A 17,651-nucleotide genomic window follows, 5' to 3' on the forward strand; every position below is an offset into this window, starting at 1 on the left:
CGGCATCTCAAAAACAGGAAGTTGACTTGATGGCTTGTTGGCCAAAGTTACTTCATGGAGGAGAAAGAAACCAAGGGTCCCAAAGGCGGGTCTTCCCTTGATGATTCAATGTTGTCTCCATTACTGTTTCATTTCCTGGAGGTCCTGAGGAGGCAGCAACTGGTAGGTTCACAATTTCCTTCTGAGGGTCAGGAAGGTGGCCAAAAGCCGAGTTTGAGAAGCCATAGGTTCTTGCTGAAGCTGAAGAGCTTGGGCTGTGTTGATGAGGTCATTTACAGTCCTTGAAAAGAAGCCCAAGAAGTTGAAAGAGGTGCTTGAGGCCCAGAGAGTGCAGAGCAGAGCTCTGGCCAATGGGAGCACAGGCCCAAACCCTCAGGACTTCTCTCGTCCTCAGAGGGTACCCAGCGTTCTTCTAGTCCCAGAAAGTGCTTGGGAGCTGCTCGCCTTGTGTGGGAGGAGATGGTGATGATGATGTGAGACCGACAGGAAAAGTGCTCTCTTCTCAGGCACTGGCCACCTTCCCTTCTGGAGGCAGGTGACAGGGAGAGGCTTGAGGTGTGACTGGGGAGTGAGGGGCTAGTCAGGAGAAAAGAAGGCTGTGCAGTGACCACGGCAGGCTCAGGCGAGGGCATCACTCCCACACTAACTGAGCTCCACGAATAAATAACATTAATTAAATAAGGGAGGCTAAGAAGGGCAGGCAGAGGCACACCTGCCAGATTCCCACCCCCTCACACACACACGCACACACACGCACATGCACACACACACACACACTAAGAGGCGGATGAGATGATCCAGGGCCGGCTGCCCCATCCCAGAAGTCCGTCTGATGGGCAGTCTGCCTGAGGGTGTCACTCATGGTCTAGCACTGTCGTGGGGCGCAGAGCAGTGGGGGCCAGCGAGGCATGTGTGGTGGCAGGCGGAGGCCGCTGAGGACTCTGGCACCTGCAGCGGGTAGGGATGAGGTGGGTGAATCAGGAGGTTTGAGAAGTGCCAGGATAGTGAGGTCTTTCCTCACCTTGTTGCAGTAGAAACTCCCCAGCCCCAGGGCCCCCCATCATCGCTGCCCTCTCTTCATGGTCTCTGGGTACCCCCCAAACCCAGCTCAGCCCCAGCCAGCCCAGGTGGATGCCCTGAGCCCCTGAGCCCACAGCCCACGCTGACCGTGGTGGCACTTACCAGGATCTGGACTTCCGGACTTTAGACGTGGATGGTCTTTCCAGAAAACTATCCAACCGCATGAGCCGTTCCATGTGTAGTGCCCGGGGGTCTTGTTCTTGGTCATGAGAGAATTCCATCTCAAAGACAGCTGGAGGGGACACATCCAACTCCAAAAACATGATGTTTTCAGCCTGTGGCAGGAAGATCACACCAGGTGTAAGCAGCTGCCCCAAGGACTGCACCACGCAGTAAACATGGGGGCGGCGAGGGAGGGTGGGAGGGATATAGAGGAACCAGAGCTGTGAGCATAGCCTCCCTTGCCCTCCCTCCTTCTCCTGCCCAGCTTCTTACCCTGTACCTGGGGTGCGACCCCATTGCCATGGCAACCCGAGCGTACTGGCTGATGGGCCTCTTGTAGCCCACTGCAGATGTAGGCCGTTTCTTCATTTGGCTGTTATTGCTGTAGGGAAGAGGCTTGCTATTATTCCCTTATTAGAATAATTTCCTTCTAGCACAAAAGAAAAATGACACCATGATGAAGTTAGTATCATTCAGGTAGCCAGGAGGCCCTGCAGAGCACAGGTTCTGGAATTTCCTTCCCATGTGCTGATGTAACTAGACAACTAAAATTAGCATAACACAAGGGGACACATACTTTTTCAATCTTATCTTATTTTTCAAATTCATACACTGACTCGAATTCATACAAAGACTCACTGGTGATGGGTGGCTCTTTTTTTCATTTCCTCATAGAAATGAGCACAATAAAATAATTAAAACCTCGGGCTTGACTTGAAATGCAAGGATCCTAAAGTTGCCAAAGGAATCTTGAAAACAAACAAAGTTGGAGGAGTCACATTTCTTGGTCTCAAAACTTATTGCAGAGCCTCCCTGGTGGCACAAGGGGTTGAGATGCAGCCTGTGAAGCTGTCCGCAGCCTCTGCAGCATGAGTTCGATCCCCAGCCAGTCAGGGAGCAGCCCACATGGTGCAGCAGACCTCTCCTGTCTCGCCCGCTGCTCCCCTCAGCAATGTTTTTTAGTCAGTCTGCCTGTTCTGTTCCCCACTATCTCTGATGAATCCTCTCATCCCCCACACCTCTGGCCTGTACCCCAGCTCTTGTATGATAAATAAATCTTAAAAAAAAAAAACTTAATGCAAAGCCAGTAATCAAGATAGTATGTAACTTGTACAAAGAAAAATATGTAGACCAGTGGGGCAGAATTGAGAGACCAGAAGCAAACCCATACATCATGGCTAACTGATTTTCGACAAGGTTGCCAAGACCATTCAATGGTGAGATAATAGCCTTTTCACAAATAAGTGATGCTGGAACAACCGACTATCCATAGGCCAAAAATTGAAGTTGGGCCCCTACCTTGCACTCTGTATGCTGACTTTTTTTTTGTGCTTAACAAGCCTGATTTTTAGATTTATTCATGCAGTGCAGTTCAAGATTAACTTATTAAAGTTTAACTACATTGAATATTTTAAGGATTAAATATAGCATTTCATATATTTTTTCTTTTTCTCTTGCTGATGGGCATCTAGGTTAATTCTCCTCCCTCCCCCTTTTATCTCTTCAACACAGCGCTGTTATGAATACAAACGTGAACATTTCTGTACAGGTATTTTTTTTAAAGATTTATTTACTTATGCATTCAAGAACTGGGGTACAGGCCAGAGGTGTGGAGGGCTGAGAGGATTCACCAGAGACAGAGTTGGGAATAGAACAGGCACATCTACTGAAATACACTGCTGAGGGGAGCAGTGGGTGAGTCAGGAGAGGTCTGCTGCACCATGTGGGTAGCTTCCTGGCCAGGGATTGAACTTGTGCTGCAGTGGCAGAGGACAGCTTCACAGGTTGGGTCTTAACTCCTTGTGCCACCAGGGAGGCCCTGTACGGGTATCTTAAGGTATCTATTCAGCAAGTTCTCCAGCATCTACACCCACGATTGGAAATGTTGCACGGTAGGATCTGTGCATTTTCCTCTAGACTAGATATTGCCAAGTCACTTTTCAAAGTGGCTACACCTAGCAAAGTTTCCATTGCTCTGTGTTCTGGCCATGGTGTGGCAGATGTTTTATTTTCAGTAGTCTGATGAGTGTGTATTAATTTTATTACTCAAACAAGGAAAGAAAATGGGAAAGGTATTTCTGCTTTGAAAAAAATGGCACAGGATTTGGAGAAAGACGGATTGGAGTTTGAATGTTGGTTCTGCCCCTTAAAGTTCTGTTACCTTGGGAAGTTGCTTAATGTCGCTGAGCCTCTTATCTCCATCATATAGCACAGCTGAGATTAAACAAGAACAGCCCTTAGCCGCAATCCACCACCAGGGCTCAACGCAGGCCTGGGAGGGTTATTGTTAATTCCACTTGCTAATTTCCACCAGGGATACACACAAGCCACGAAAAAAGCCAGAAGACAGAGGAGACGTAACAGGCCGAGTAATTTGCGGGTGGGACGTTCTGTCTTTGAAGAGAACAAGCTGTGCAGGAAGAACAAGGCCTGCCTTCTGCAGCAGAGAGCACTGAGAAGTAGCATTCTTGTGGTTCGTTTCATCCATCCCATAAAGGAGCACTGGACCCCACTCAGGGGTCCCTGATGGCTCCTCTCTAGAGACAAAAACAAGGATCAGGAGGCAGAAGTCTAGTTGCCCCGCTGCAGGGAGCCTCCTAGAGGTGGGGAGATTGGATGTGGGGCGCCACAGCCTCCTGACAGCTCAAGAGGAGGACAGGAAGACATTAGTAAAATTACTGATCATTGATAAGCTGCACCTATGCATCCCATTTGAACTTGACAATGAAGTCCTGACAGATAAGGAGACTAAGGCTCAGAAAAGCCAGGTGCCTTTTAGGTTCAAAAGTTACAGAGTTAGGGGCCTCCTCTGGTGGCGCAGCAGTTGAGTGCTGGGCTGCGAGGCTGCCCGCAGCCTCTGTAGTGCTGGTTCATTCCCTGCCTGCTCGGCAAGGGTCCCACAAAATAAAAAAAAAGTTATAGAGTTAGGAAGCAACCAGAAACTGAACCTTCCCAAATCCCCTTTAGGATGGTGCGCTGTCTTTCCAGGTCACACACAACAGCCTGGGACGAAAGCCGCCTTGCAGCTTGCAGACTCTGGGAAAAGGACCGAGGGCCAGGGCTGGGTGAGCAGTGTGAACTGACCCAGTGAGGATGCCAGGGCTATTCTGGGGTGGCACACAGAAAGAAGGGGCAGGGGGAGGGGAGCCTGTAAGTGGGACACCAAACTCCCGCTACTCCCTCTTGGGCCCCAGGCTCCTTTCCACGCTCGATCCCTTGTAGCACTGGGTTGTGGCCGGCTGCCCAGAGCCAAGGCCTGGCTGTGCTTACAGCCCCCCTCCCAGCAGGGACCACAGCCATCCTGTGCTCCATGGACTCCCCAGGTTCTCTCAGACTCTCCCTCAATAGGGAGCCAGCCCCATCTTTCTCCCTCTCAGCTCCACCTCAGGGGCTGACGCCACTGGCATTACCAGCTCTGTCTGGTCACCTCCTTTCTTTCTCCGGTTCTGAACACTGCAGGCTCCAATGTCACAGGCTGTATTTTCCGTCCAGGCCCTTCCCCTGCATCTGCCTTGGCTGCATGATCCATGTGTCCCCAAGGGACAGCTGTCGGCCTCGCAGCACCCCCTGCTTGTCTACCCCATCCCTCCCCCTTCACACTGCCCCTCACACTGTCCCACTGCCGGCCTGGGAAGGCGGGAACCTTCCCTCCTGCACTCCAGCAGGCCAGTGAATAAATCGAGGGACTCAGCCCAGAGCTGAGAATGTTCTCTCTGAGGTAAACCTTGCATGGCTAATGAACCCACTTCAACTCTCTAACCTGATACTATTTAGAGCAAGGAACGCTCGCGCTTTAAACTCGGAGGCAGCTTAGATGAAACATCAAAATCTGAAATAAAACAAATCAAACTACCCTGCTATGGGCTTCTAGGGATGAAGGCGGCCTGCTTCCTGTGGAGTCCTCGCCACTGTAACAACAGCTCCTGCCTCCTTGACACTAACAACAGCTCCTGGGTGAGGTGGCGACTGTGAGGACCATTTCCTCTGGGCCGGATCCTGGCCTGGCACCCCATTTCAACCTCAGTGACCCGGCAGGGCAAATTTATCATCCGGACAACATGTGAAGAACGTAGGCTCACAGGAGTCAAAACCTGCTCGAGGTCACAGGTACGTGGCAGAGAGGGGACGAGAATTCAGTGTTTTCGATCCAAGGTCCTTTCTCTTGCTACTGCACCACGATGCCTCTGAGAAGAATCTGGGGTGACTAGAGATGCAAAGGCTGACAGGCTAAAGTTACCAAAAGAATTCTGTGAACTGCAAGCCGGTTCACAGGAGACAGTTTTGTATAAATACACTTAACATTAAAGTCTATGTGAAACTGAAAATAAAAGGTCATGTTTGTAAGACAGTAAAATCTTCCGGGAGCTGGAGGCAAGGATGTTTTTACTAAGTAGTCTTACTATAAAACTGTTCCTGGGCCTCCCTGGTGGTGCAAGGGGTTAAGTGTCAGCCCTATGGAGCTATCCACAGCCACTGCTGTACAAGTTCGATCCCTGGCCAGGGAGCTGACCCACATGGTACAGCAGACCTCGCCTGTCTTGCCTGCTGCTTCCCTAAGCAGTGTGTTTTGGTTAATGCGCCTGTTCTGTTCCCCACTCTTTCTCTGATGAATCTTCTCAACCCCTGTACCTCTGGCCTGTACCCCAGTTCTTGTGTGCATACATAAATAATCTTAAAAACAACAACAACAACTGTTCCTGATCGGAGTGTACCTCACCTGTGGCAGAGGCACAAGAGACAGGAGGAAAAAGGAAAAGGGGTGATGGACTTGCAAAATATGTGGGTTTCTGCCCCTTCTTGACAATAACTCCTTGCTTTTAGACAGTGGGGCAGGGAAGGGTGGGTGGGGTAGGTGCAAGTAGCTTGCATGGCAAGAGGGCAAATGCTTTTCCAACCAAAACTTTCTAAAGGGACAGCATGACTTGAGGTAATTTCTTTCAAACAATGCCTTTTCTCTCTCCCTGTGAGCTGCCTTCCATGTTCACATCTCCAGAACAGCACAGTAAAAGGAGAGCAAATTATGCCACAGTTGGATGGAGCACATGGAACAAGGCTCTGATTAGTTAAATATGCTTTGGGAAGAAAGAGCTTTTCAGGCCTAATTAAGTTATGTTGCAAAGAATGGAAGCCCTCTCAGCCAGGGAGGCAGCTTGCCCCACCTGAGGTTCCCTGAAATGGGGGAGGCTGAGTTCAAGGACCTCCCCACTTTCAACCTTCAGTTGTGAAATGAGGGGCTTGGAGCAGATTATTTCAAAGATCTGGGCTATGAAGCTATCCCATGGCTTCTGGATTGAGTCAGAATCCCAATTGGGATTCTAATTATGAGGGAATTACTTTCTTTTAACCACCCACTGCTGCTAACAAAAAAGTAATTTAAGGGCCTCCCCGGTGGCGCAGCGGTTGAGCGCTGGGTTGCGAAGCTGCCCGCGGCCTCTGCGGCGCCGGTTCGATCCCCGGCTGCTCCCCGGCCACCGGAGGAGGGTCCCACATGGCGCGCAGACCTCTCCTGCCGCCCACTGCTCCCCTCAGCAGTGTACTTCGGTCCTTCTGCCTGCTCTGCTCCCCGCTCTGGCTCTGGTGAATTCTCTCACCCTCCCGCGCTTCTGACTGTACCCAGTGCATGTATAAACAAAAAACAAACAAACAGACCAGCAAACAAATAAATAAAGCATGCCTCTATACAAAAAAAAAAAAAAAAAAAAAAGTAATTTAAAAAATTTGTTTCCTGGGGCCTCCCCAGTGGCTCAGCGGTTGAGCACTGGGTTGCGAAGCTGCCCGCAGCCTCTGCAGCGCCGGTTCGATCCCCGGCTGCTCCCCGGCCACCGGAGGAGGGTCCCACATGGCGCGCAGACCTCTCCTGCCGCCCGCTGCTCCCCTCAGCAGTGTACTTCGGTCCTTCTGCCTGCTCTGCTCCCCGCTCTGGCTCTGGTGAATTCTCTCACCCTCCCACGCTTCTGACTGTACCCAGTGCTTGTATAAATAAATAAATAAATAAATCTTTAAAAAAAAATTTGTTTCCTATGAAAATATCCAAGGTTTATTTTTACTGTTTTTTGTATTTTTGTGATCTTTTTAAAGTTCTGAAATAAATGTGACTTATTGTGATTACCAGACAGTAAAATGGGCTGACATTGAAACATTTTTTAAAAATTATAGGAGTAGTTTAACATTACATGCAGTTCTGTTTATTACCTAGTATTTATTAATAAGTCTTTTTTTTTTTTTAAAGATTTATTTATTTATACAAGCACTGGGTACAGTCAGAAGCATGGGAAGGTGAGAGAATTCACCAGAGCCAGAGCGGGGAGCAGAGCAGGCAGAAGGACCGAAGCACACTGCTGAGGGGAGCAGCGGGCGGCAGGAGAGGTCTGCGCGCCACGTGGGACCCTCCTCCAGTGGCCGGGGAGCAGCTGGGGATCGAACCAGCACTGCAGAGGCCGCGGGCAGCTTTGCAACCCAGCGCTCAACCGCTGCACCACCAGGGAGGCCCTAATAAGTCTTTTTGAAGTAATTCATTCATTGGGGTTTTTTCTTAGGGAAATCTTTAATAATAGTTTATAACATTTGCAATTAAGAACAGCAGAGAACATTAGTATGTTGGGATTGCCTGAATATCTTTTACCCTTAGATATATCTGGATATTTTCTTTTATTTATTTATTTATTTATTCATTCATTCATTCATTCATTCATTTATTTATTTATATAAGCACTGGGTACAGTCAGAAGCGCAGGAGGGTGAGAGAATTCACCAGAGCCAGAGCGGGGAGCAAAGCAGGCAGAAGGACCGAAGTACACTGCTGAGGGGAGCAGCGGGCGGCAGGAGAGGTCTGCGGGCCATGTGGGACCCTCCTCCGGTGGCCGGGGAGCAGCCGGGGACCGAACCGATGCTGCAGAGGCTGCAGGCAGTTTCACAACCCAGCGCTCAACCGCTGTGCCATTGGGGAGGCCCATATCTGGATATTTTCTATACAAAGTATAAATTCTGTATGTACTGTGAGCAGGTACATACATGTTTTGTACAAGATAGCAAGGTTGAGTTGTGAATAGGTTGAACCAAAATTTTGAAAAAACTTGTGAATAAATTAATTTCTTTACATTTTTAATATAAAATTTGAACATATAAAATCAACATAAAATTGAACGCAGTCCAACTGGGATCCAGTTAGAAGCACCACTAAAGGGCGTCTCTGGTGGCCTAGGGGTTAAGTCTCAGCGCCATCACCACTATGGCCTGAGTACAGCCTGAGTTCAATCCTTGGCCAGGGAGCTACCCACATGGTGCAGCAGACCTCTCCCGTCTTGCCCGCTGGTCTCCTCAGCATTGTATTTCAGTAGATCTGCCTGTTCTGCTCCCCACTCTGTGTCTGGTAAACCCTCTCACCGCAACCCCCCCACCTCTGGTCTACACCAATTCTTCTTAAAAAAAAAAAAACAAAAAAAAAACCCACTAACTCAGTCCTGCAATTGGGAACAGATTCTTCCCAAAGAGCAAAGAGTTATGGAAAAGAAAACAGTATAGAGGTAAGCTAAGGCAAGTAGTCTTTGAGGAATGATCAGAGTCTTCAGACTTCCTAACGGTATAAAACCCAGACCTTTCTTTCTGCATGACCTTCTTCCAGCAAGAAGGATGATGATCAGAAGAGAGCGGAAAGGTGGGGAAAAACACTGCAGGCAACCAGCTCCAGAGGCCAGCCTAGAACTGCCACCAGAGGCCCTTCTGAGGCCCACAAATAGCATATAAAGAGCAAATCTGCCTTAGAGCAGAAAAGAGGAATAAGAGACAGAGTTAGGCCAGGCAACAAGTAGTGAGCAGTGATATCTAGCTCTATTTTGGAAGCCTTTCTTTGTAAAAGTTACTACTGGCATTTATACTACAAAATAATTTCAAGGGTATATTTTAAGATAACTTAATTTTAACAATCTGTGAGTGGCTTTTCCGTAGACAAACCATTTTATTTTCACAAAACAAAAAATAAGTTATCTGAAAGGTTATTTAATTTCAAAGTTATCTGAGTTATTTAAAAGTATGAAATTTAGATTAGATGGTGCAGATATTTCATGAGAGGTTTAACAAAATAAAATTTTTTATATGAGAGGAAAAGAGGCATGAAAATTATATGCAATGCATACTCTAAGGGGCTAAGAGTGGAAGGAATTCCCACAAAGGCTATTATTGGGATTACTGGGTAGAACTGAGTGTTGTCTATATATGTTAATATAAAATTTTCTGAATTTGATCACTGTATTGTGGTTATACGAGAGAAGGTCCTCATTCTTAAGAAATACAGATCAAGACCTCCCTGGTGGTGTAGGGGTTAAATCTCAGTGCTACCATGGTGAAGGTCCACCACTATGGCCAGAGCTCGACCCCAGGCCAGGGAGCTAACCCACAAGGCACAGCAGACTTCTCCTGTCTCGCCCGCTACTCCCCTCAGCAGTGTATTTCAGTCAGTCTGCCTGTTCTGCTCCCCATTCTCTCTGGTGAATCCTCTCATTCCCCACACATCTAGTCTAGACCCCAGCAACTTGAATGCATAAATTAAAAAAAATCTTAAAAAAAAAACCTTTGAAAAAAATTAAAAAGACAGATCAAAGATAAGGATATCTGCTATTTAGTCTCTGATGGTGGGGGGAAGAAGGATTAATAAAGCAAAATGTGGCCAAATGCTAACAACTGGTGAGAGTAAATGGGAATTGTTTGTATTTAGGACCCTTAAAAATCAGAATCTCTGGAGTCGAACTCACAGGTGATTCTAGCTGCAGCCAGGGAAGGCTCTCTGCTGCACGATTATGGGTCTCTGCTCAGATTGGAAAAGTACATTATATGTCCAAACTGACACCGCTGAAATTCCTCTACTTAAGAACTTGCTATTTATAAACCTGCATAGGAACTGGCCTTTCAGAAAGGAGACAGATTAAATCAGTATCTGATATTCCAATGAGAAGCTATGGACAGCTCCAGCCAGCTTCTACCCTACCTTGGCATTAATATTCCTAGGATGGAGAGAGCAAAGAACCTCCAGCAAAGGTCATTAGTATTCAGTCTCCTAAACATGTCTGCATACAGATTTTCTATCAGAAATGCTGAGTGAGGGCATCACTGGGTTGGGTTTGAATACACAGGCTTATTCTTCAGGGACACCAGCAGAGGGCGCTGCACCCCAGCAAACTGTACCTAAGGATTAGGATGGAAACAGGTGGAAATGCTGAATCACCTGGTTGAGAGAGGGCTGTCAAGACTGGCCAATCTGACTCCTTCCCTGTATTCTCCATTGGACTGTGAGCTCTGACATGTCTGATTTACCTTCTCTCTGCAGAGTCTCATACAGTACCCAGCGCAGTGTTTGGCAAATGGTAACTAGTGTTGCTGATTTCGGTGCCTGACAATGAAGTATTCACCAGGCTGGCCAAATGTTAGCATTCACTGGGAGGCCAAGGGTTGAGGCGCTCTCCCATGCTCCTTGGGCCCCTTATGGGGTATTTTCTGCCTCGCAGGTCGAGACACTTCATCTTTGCCAGGACACACTTCCTTCTTTTTTTTCCTTTTAAAATTTTTTTAAAGATTTATTTATTTATTTCCACAAGCACTGGGTACAGTCAGAAGCGCGGGAGGGTGAGAGAATTCACCAGAGCCAGAGCGGGGAACAGAACAGGCAGACCGGCGAAGGACACTGCTGAGGGGAGCAGCGGGCGGCAGGAGAGGTCTGCGCGCCATGTGGGACCCTCGCCAGTGGCCGGGGATTGAACCGGCGCTGCAGAGGCCTTGCAACCCAGCGCTCAACCGCTGCACCACCGGGGAGGCCCAGACACATTTCCTTCTTGGAGGCCCCTACATTAAGCCCTGAGAGATGCACTCCATCCGCATCTTCCCCCTCGCTCTGCTTTCCCGAAACCTGTGGCCCCAAAGCCCCCTCCCCAGACAGCAAGGAGCAGGATTGTAAGCCCCACCCTGAGGGAGACACTCACACTCCAGCTGGCACAAGTGGCTGGAACTTCCACTGTTCCTCCTCACAGTCCAGGAAAAGCCGGTTCATGATTTTGTTCTTCTCCTCAGGGGGAATGAAGTTCTCAATGATTAGATACCTGGGCGCAGCAGTGAGGCAAAGGTGGGGAGTGAGAGAGACACACACAGTGTTTGTGAAGATGGGAGGATTAGGAGCAAGAAGCAAAAGCAAAGAGAGTAGAGGAACAGCAGATGGGGGCAAAGTCTGGGAGAGGCCACCTCTGTAGAAATAACAGAGCTTGAAAATGATGGTTTCTGAGCAAAAGAGCATCGACTCAGAGCCCTAGGGGTTACCTCTGGCCGGCACCAGCATGCACTTTGGGGGTTCAGCAAATACCAGCAGAAAAGCGGAAGGAAAAGAGGAGGGAGGACATCTCTCAGACATGTCCTTAAACACCTGGACGCAGGGGGTTAGGCTGTCTGAACGGGGCCTCAGGGACAGCAGCCTCTCGGGGAGAGGGTCGGGGTGAGGGCTGGCTGTGAGAACCTGATGGGGGGGGGTGCCCTACTTGAGCTTGAGCTCCCGGGTCTGCTCGTTCTGCGCCTCCTCCAGGTCCTGCCGCACACGGATGTACTCGTCGTGCTGGTCCTGGATCTCCGCCTTCACCGCCTGCAGCTTGGCGTAGAGCTGGGTGGGGACAGGTGCAGCTCAGAGCCCCTTCTCGGCCCCTGAGCCTGATGGCTCCAAACTCAGCACCTACCAGCTCAGCCAGGATGAGGCCAGGACCTCGAGTCTTGGGGCTCCCGCTCTCCCACCTGCTCTCTCGGCTGCCACCAGCATGGCAGAATGTTCCAGCTGGAAGGGACCCGAGACCCTTTAGGCCCCCTTGTTATACATGAGGAAGCTCATGTGCCCACTCGCTCAAGATCACACAGTTAGTTAGTAGCAGGGCCAGGATCAGGACCCATGCGTCCCCACTGGTCCAGGGGAGCCAGGGAGACCTGGATTTAGAGACCCGGAGCTCAGGGAGGGGAAAGTTCTCGCTGGTTTGGAAGGTGACCCACCCCAGTCCCGCTTCTCGAGGGGTGCTCAAAAGAGGGGGTGTGTAGGGTAAGTAAGGTATCAGGCTTTTCTGCCCTCCTGCCATTAGGATTGATAATGGATCTGCGGTCCTGAATGCATGCCTGATGGCGGGCACCTGGAGTACGGTGTGGGCATGCGTAAGTGTGTACACCTGGGCTGAGCGACTGGGCTTATAAGGGCGGCGTCAGGGGACACCAGCAGAGCAAAAATAACAGCGAAACAGTAGAGCAAAAGGAGCAGAGCTGCAGAGGCCACACCACGAGAGAAGGCCGGTGAGCCCAGAAAGAGTGAAGACTTGCTGGGGCCTGGGAGGCCTGCCAGCCTCCCGGCCCCCCAGCACCCCTGCCTGCTGTGTACCTGGTAAATCCCAATAAAATCCCTGAAAAGGCCACTGAGGGCTCCTAGGACTCCTTTACCCTGTCTGCTCAAATCATGGCGATCCTGCATCATCCCCTCCTGCCGCTACAGGGTGTGGACTGACCTAACCCAAGAGGTGTGATCCTGGAGACAGTGGGCCTCTGTCTGGTCTGCTTTGGGGAAGCCACGCTATGACCCTAAGAGCTCTGGATCCTGCTGCTCCTTGCCCTCCCCTCACACACATGCTTCTCCCTGGCCACGGACTTTGCAGGATGCTGGTGGCTGTATATTTTCAACCCATCACGTATCCTCGAGGACCTGTGCCTCCTCCCTGGCTCACTCAGGCCTCCTCATCACTCCTTTGGCCTTTCTGGCCCAGCCATGCACACGGTGACACTGTACAGGGGTCCCCCAGGGTCATGGTGATAGCAAGTGGAGACCGGAAGTGACAGTGTTCCCCACCCATCAGGCCAGCCTGGCAAGAGGACACCTCTATTCCGTGTCTACTCAGCCCAACACAAGCACCTGCCTCTTTCCTCTCCTCCCCCCATCAGCCCAGGCAATATAACTTAGGGGCTCAGCAGTTCAAGCAAAATAGGGAAGGGTCCCTAAAACACACACCCCTCAGCATGGCTCGGCACCATCCTGCTGTGGCATCTCACCTTCTTGAGTTTCTTGGTTTTGACTTCCACCTCCTGCTGTAGGGACGTGTAGGTGCCCCGGAGCTCCATGGTCTCCTCATCCCGGAGCATCATCTCCTGCTGCATTTCCCGCTCGCGGCGTTTCTAGGTCAAGGCAGGGTGCAGGGCTCAGCGGAGCAGCATGCAGTGGGGCAGTCCAGGGAGCTTGGACTTTCATGGCACCCGGCCTCACTGTGGCCACCGGTGCCAAGCAGGAGAAGGGAGCACCCCACTGCTCCCACCCCAGCCGTAGTGGAGCCTCTCTGGGCTCACATGGCAATGCACTGGCCAGCACTGCCCCATGGGGAGACCTCACTGAGAGCTGGCACATTCCAGGGTTGTCAACACACATACAGAAGGCTCAGCCTTCCCCAAGAGTTGTCACAGCTGACTGGTAAGACCATCAAACTGGTCCTTAGTGATTGAGGAAATAGTCATAGTGTTGGCAAAGAACTCACCCCTTGTGGAAGGCCAGGAGTCAGTACCAGCAACCTGTGAGGCTGCCATTGTGAAGGCTGCCACATCTGCTCCCCCCCTGCTACCAGCCAGAGGCAGGTGGACCTATGGTGATCCATGGGATTGGGAGGCTGAGGGGACATATCTTAAGGTCTCTTCATGTAATTCCAGGGATCCTGAGTCCATGCTGGCTTTCTGTCCTACACTCTCCAGATGTGACCTCATGGCCATAAGCTCCCAGGGATCGGAAGGCCCCAAGCTTACCTGCTCGGCAATCTCCTGCCTCTTCAGTTCCAACATCTTCTGCTGCTCATTGGTGTGATCCATGATGTTCCGGCCCCCAATGAGCAGCTTGCTCTCCATGGCCTGGGGACACACGGGGGGGCGAAAAACAGGTTTTTCAAAGGACCACAGCATCTGTAGTTCAAGAGGTTTGGCTCCCCTGTTCTGTGGTTCTTCTGCAGGGGGAGGGGCACACAAGATGTCCCAGATGGGGCCTCTTGGATCCCAATGAGAATCAAGTTTTCTCCTCCAGCCTCTTGGGTCCCAGCTAAGTTTCTCACTGCGAGCAGACCATGAGGTAAGGCAGAGAGAGACTCCCTCAGGGAATACAAGGTACCTGATCTGTTTGCTTGGATACAGACAGAGGGTTGGTTTACCAGCCCTGGGAGAGAGTGCGGGTGGGAAACTAACCCTAGGTGCCAGGACCCAGCTGGTGTTCAGATGGGGGGACAGGGACACAGTCACTGGGCAGCCCAGACCTTTTGCTCACTGGCTCCTGACTCAGGAAGAGGGTTCTCAGCACAGGCAACAGAAAAGGGTCTAATCTTTGGCCCACATGCAAAGTAGAATACAAGCCAAAGGGAGAAGAAGGGGCAATATGGGGCCCAGCAGGAGCATGAGCTTTGGAAATAGCCAGAAAGACTGAGGTTCTTGAAGACAAATACTGGGTCGTTTTGCTGATATGTGGAATATAAAGAGACAAAACAAAGGAACAGACAAAACTAAATCAAAACGAATCCTAGAAATGTTACTATAGAATTGAGGCTACTAGAAGGGGAGAGTGGGGTGGGAAGCAAAGTGGGGAAGGGAGCTGTAGGGTAAGGTAAAGGTATCAGGCTTTTCTGCCCTCCCGCCATCAAGATAGATGACGGAACACTGCGCTCCTGAATGCATGCCTGATGGCGGCCACCTGGAGTAGGGTGTGGGCATAGGTAGATGGGATTCACCTGGGCTGAGACTGGGCTTCTAAGGGCGGCGTCACGGGGATGCCAGCAGAAGCCGAGAAGCAAAGAAGGAAGCAGAAGCAGAGAGAACGCGAGAGAAGGCCGGAGAGCCCAGAAAGAGTGAAGACTTGCTGGGGGGCTGGGAGGCCTGCTAGCCTCCCGGCCCGCCAGCACACTTGCCTGCCGTGTGCCTGGTAAATCCCAATAAAAGCCTGCAAAAGCCACGGAGGGCTCCAGGACTCTCTCCTCCTTTACCCAGTCTGCTGGATCAGAAAACCTGCCCTGTGCCACTTCCTGCCCCTACAGGAGCCCAGTGGGCTGTGGTAGAGGGCTGTGGTGGTTATGGTGTGATGACATATATTTGAAGAGATCTGAACCTGCGTCCCTAAATCAGATACAGAATTGTAAAATAAACCAGTGTGTGTGCAACCATCATAGGCCGGGTAGGTTCACTGTCGATTCAGGCAGACGAAAAGAGAATTTGGGAGCCCTCGGTAGATTTTACAGGCTTTCAATGCTGAATCAGGGGACAGGCCAGTAGGCACGGAGGCAGCAACTGAGGCCAGGCCTTAGAGAAATGCCGCTGCCATGCACCAGAGCTGAGAAGCCCCTTTTAGCTCCCACTTCGGGCCCAGGTATCAGTATTTACATGTACTCACGCCCCATGCCCTCTGGGCCCAGGTGTCCCAAATCATAGGTGCCCATGCCTGCACCCACACCTCCTGGCCCCGGGAGTCCGTGCATATAAGTGGGAGGACTGTGAGACCCCAGGTGCCGGCCATACAGGCTAGCAGCAGGAAGGCCGGAGGAAAACCTTGATTTAACTCCATTTTCCCTACACAATGTTATCTCAGTTAAAACAAAGAACAGGGCCTCCCTGGAGGTGTAGGGGTTAAAGTCAGCACTATCAAACTATCGCCAGCCACCACACCTAACCCACTTGGCACAGCAGACCTCTCCTGTTTCGCCAGCTGCTCCCCTCAGCTGTGTATTTCAGAAGATCCACCTGTTCCGCTCCTTTCTCTGTCTCTGGTGAATCCTCTCACCCCCTGCACCTCTGGCCTACACCCCAGTTCTTGTGTGCATAAATAATTTTTTAAAAATCTTTAAAAAATAATATAAAGAGAAAATTGGGAGGAGCATGATGAACTATGGAGAAGGACAATGGGTAGTCTTGGTGGTGGGTATAGTGTGGTAACACTGAAGGGAGTGTAAAACAACGTTACCTCAATAAAAATTAAAGTGTATCAAAAAGTTTTTTTAATGTTACAGAAATAAAACAAACTTGGATGTTCCCACTAACTGAGAGGCTGCTGCCAACTTGCCCATGCGCCTTCCCATGCTTCTAGACTGCCCACGTTCTGGCGGGTAAGCTGCACTAAACCCTTGGCAGACAGTCTCTGTCCTCACCCTAAGAGGTACTGCTTCTCTCCCCAGTCAAGAAATGCAGACTGGGCCTCCCTGGTGGCGCAAGGGGTTAAGCACCACACTATGAAGCAATCCGCTGCCTCTGCAGCACGAGTTCTATCCCCAGCCGGCCGGGGAGCAACCCACATGGCGCAGCAGACCTCTCCTGACTCGCCTGCTGCTCCCCTTAGCATTGTACTTCGGTCAATCTGCCTGTTCTGTTCCCCAATGTCTCTGGTGAATCCTCTCAGCCCCCAAATCCCTGGCCTATACCCCAGCTCTTGTATGCACGGCTAAATAAATCTTTAAAAAAAAAAAAAAAAGAAAAAGGGAAAAACTGCAGAAACTGAGAGCAACAAGCCCAAGATCACGCAGCTGATTACCAAAGAGGTGAGACTCGAGCCCCCACCCCAGCCTCAGGCCTGAACCCCTGTGCTGTATGAAAGCCCCTGATCCAGTACTTGCCACAGACGTTCGGAAGGGGCTTGTTGAAGCTGCAGCTTAAATGACAACAGAGAGTATGAACTGCACAGTTGTGACTAATAAAACATTTTTTCACTATTGCTAATCACAGGGTGCCTTCCCAGGCCCCCCAGAAGATTGAAATCACCTTGAGCCACCAGAAAAGACTGGTTGCCTCCCCACTGGAATTTCCCCCAGGGAACCAGCTGACCTGCCTGAGGGCTCTTGAAGCAGAATTGGGGAGCAGGGAGCCCTTGTGCCACCTGCGAGAGCCCCATCGATGGGGCTAGAGAGAAGAGGCTGAAGAGTTGCTTTGGGGCAGAGATGGCTTAGTCCTGGGCCCTGTGGATTTGCTCTTCTCTCCATCCTGGCCCAAGGCCTCGGCGGTTACGGTGCCTGCCAGAGCCTAGATCATGACAAGAAGCCTCCTAGTTTGATCCCCTCTTTGTATTTATTGGAGCAGATCTGGATGTCATGCGTCTGGCCTTATTCAATCCAGGTGTTAGGTGGGACAGAGAATAACCCAGAACCCTGGAACAGACTGGGTCCCAATGAGCAACACAAGTTCTGTTCAGTGACTGGATGACAGCAAACTGAAGAGAGAAGGTGCAGATTTCTACATGAAATATTTCTCTGTAAAGCTGCTTATAAAGAAGGGCTTCTAGAAGCTGGTGAATGAAGAGTCCTTGGGGTAGTCTCAGAGGGGCCTCTGCTCTTTCCCCCGGGCTCGCAGCCAGAGCAGACTGGGCTCTTTATCCCAGCTTCTCCTTCAGTCAATCACTCACACACTGT

At 50.5% G+C, this 17,651-nt stretch overlaps 1 protein-coding gene across 1 annotated transcript in view; it reads right to left on the reverse strand.

Annotated features, from left to right (window-relative positions):
- Positions 1–854: 854 nt before the first annotated feature.
- KIF3C (kinesin family member 3C) overlaps positions 855–17,651 on the reverse strand; it is a gene marked incomplete at its 3' end in the record, with an annotated part of 34,708 nt that continues 17,911 nt past the window's right edge. Inside the window, exons 2-8 of the mRNA XM_084235181.1 lie at positions 14,029–14,130; positions 13,291–13,413; positions 11,757–11,875; positions 11,211–11,327; positions 1,516–1,624; positions 1,183–1,355; positions 855–948 (exon numbers count right to left, since the gene is read on the reverse strand). Of these exons, the coding sequence (XP_084091307.1) occupies positions 855–948; positions 1,183–1,355; positions 1,516–1,624; positions 11,211–11,327; positions 11,757–11,875; positions 13,291–13,413; positions 14,029–14,130 (837 nt within the window). The remainder of the gene's footprint in view (positions 949–1,182; positions 1,356–1,515; positions 1,625–11,210; positions 11,328–11,756; positions 11,876–13,290; positions 13,414–14,028; positions 14,131–17,651) is intronic.

The sequence above is a fragment of the Talpa europaea genome (assembly GCF_964194135.1).
Source record: "Talpa europaea genome assembly, chromosome: 6".
Taxonomy (NCBI): Eukaryota; Metazoa; Chordata; class Mammalia; order Eulipotyphla; family Talpidae; genus Talpa; species Talpa europaea.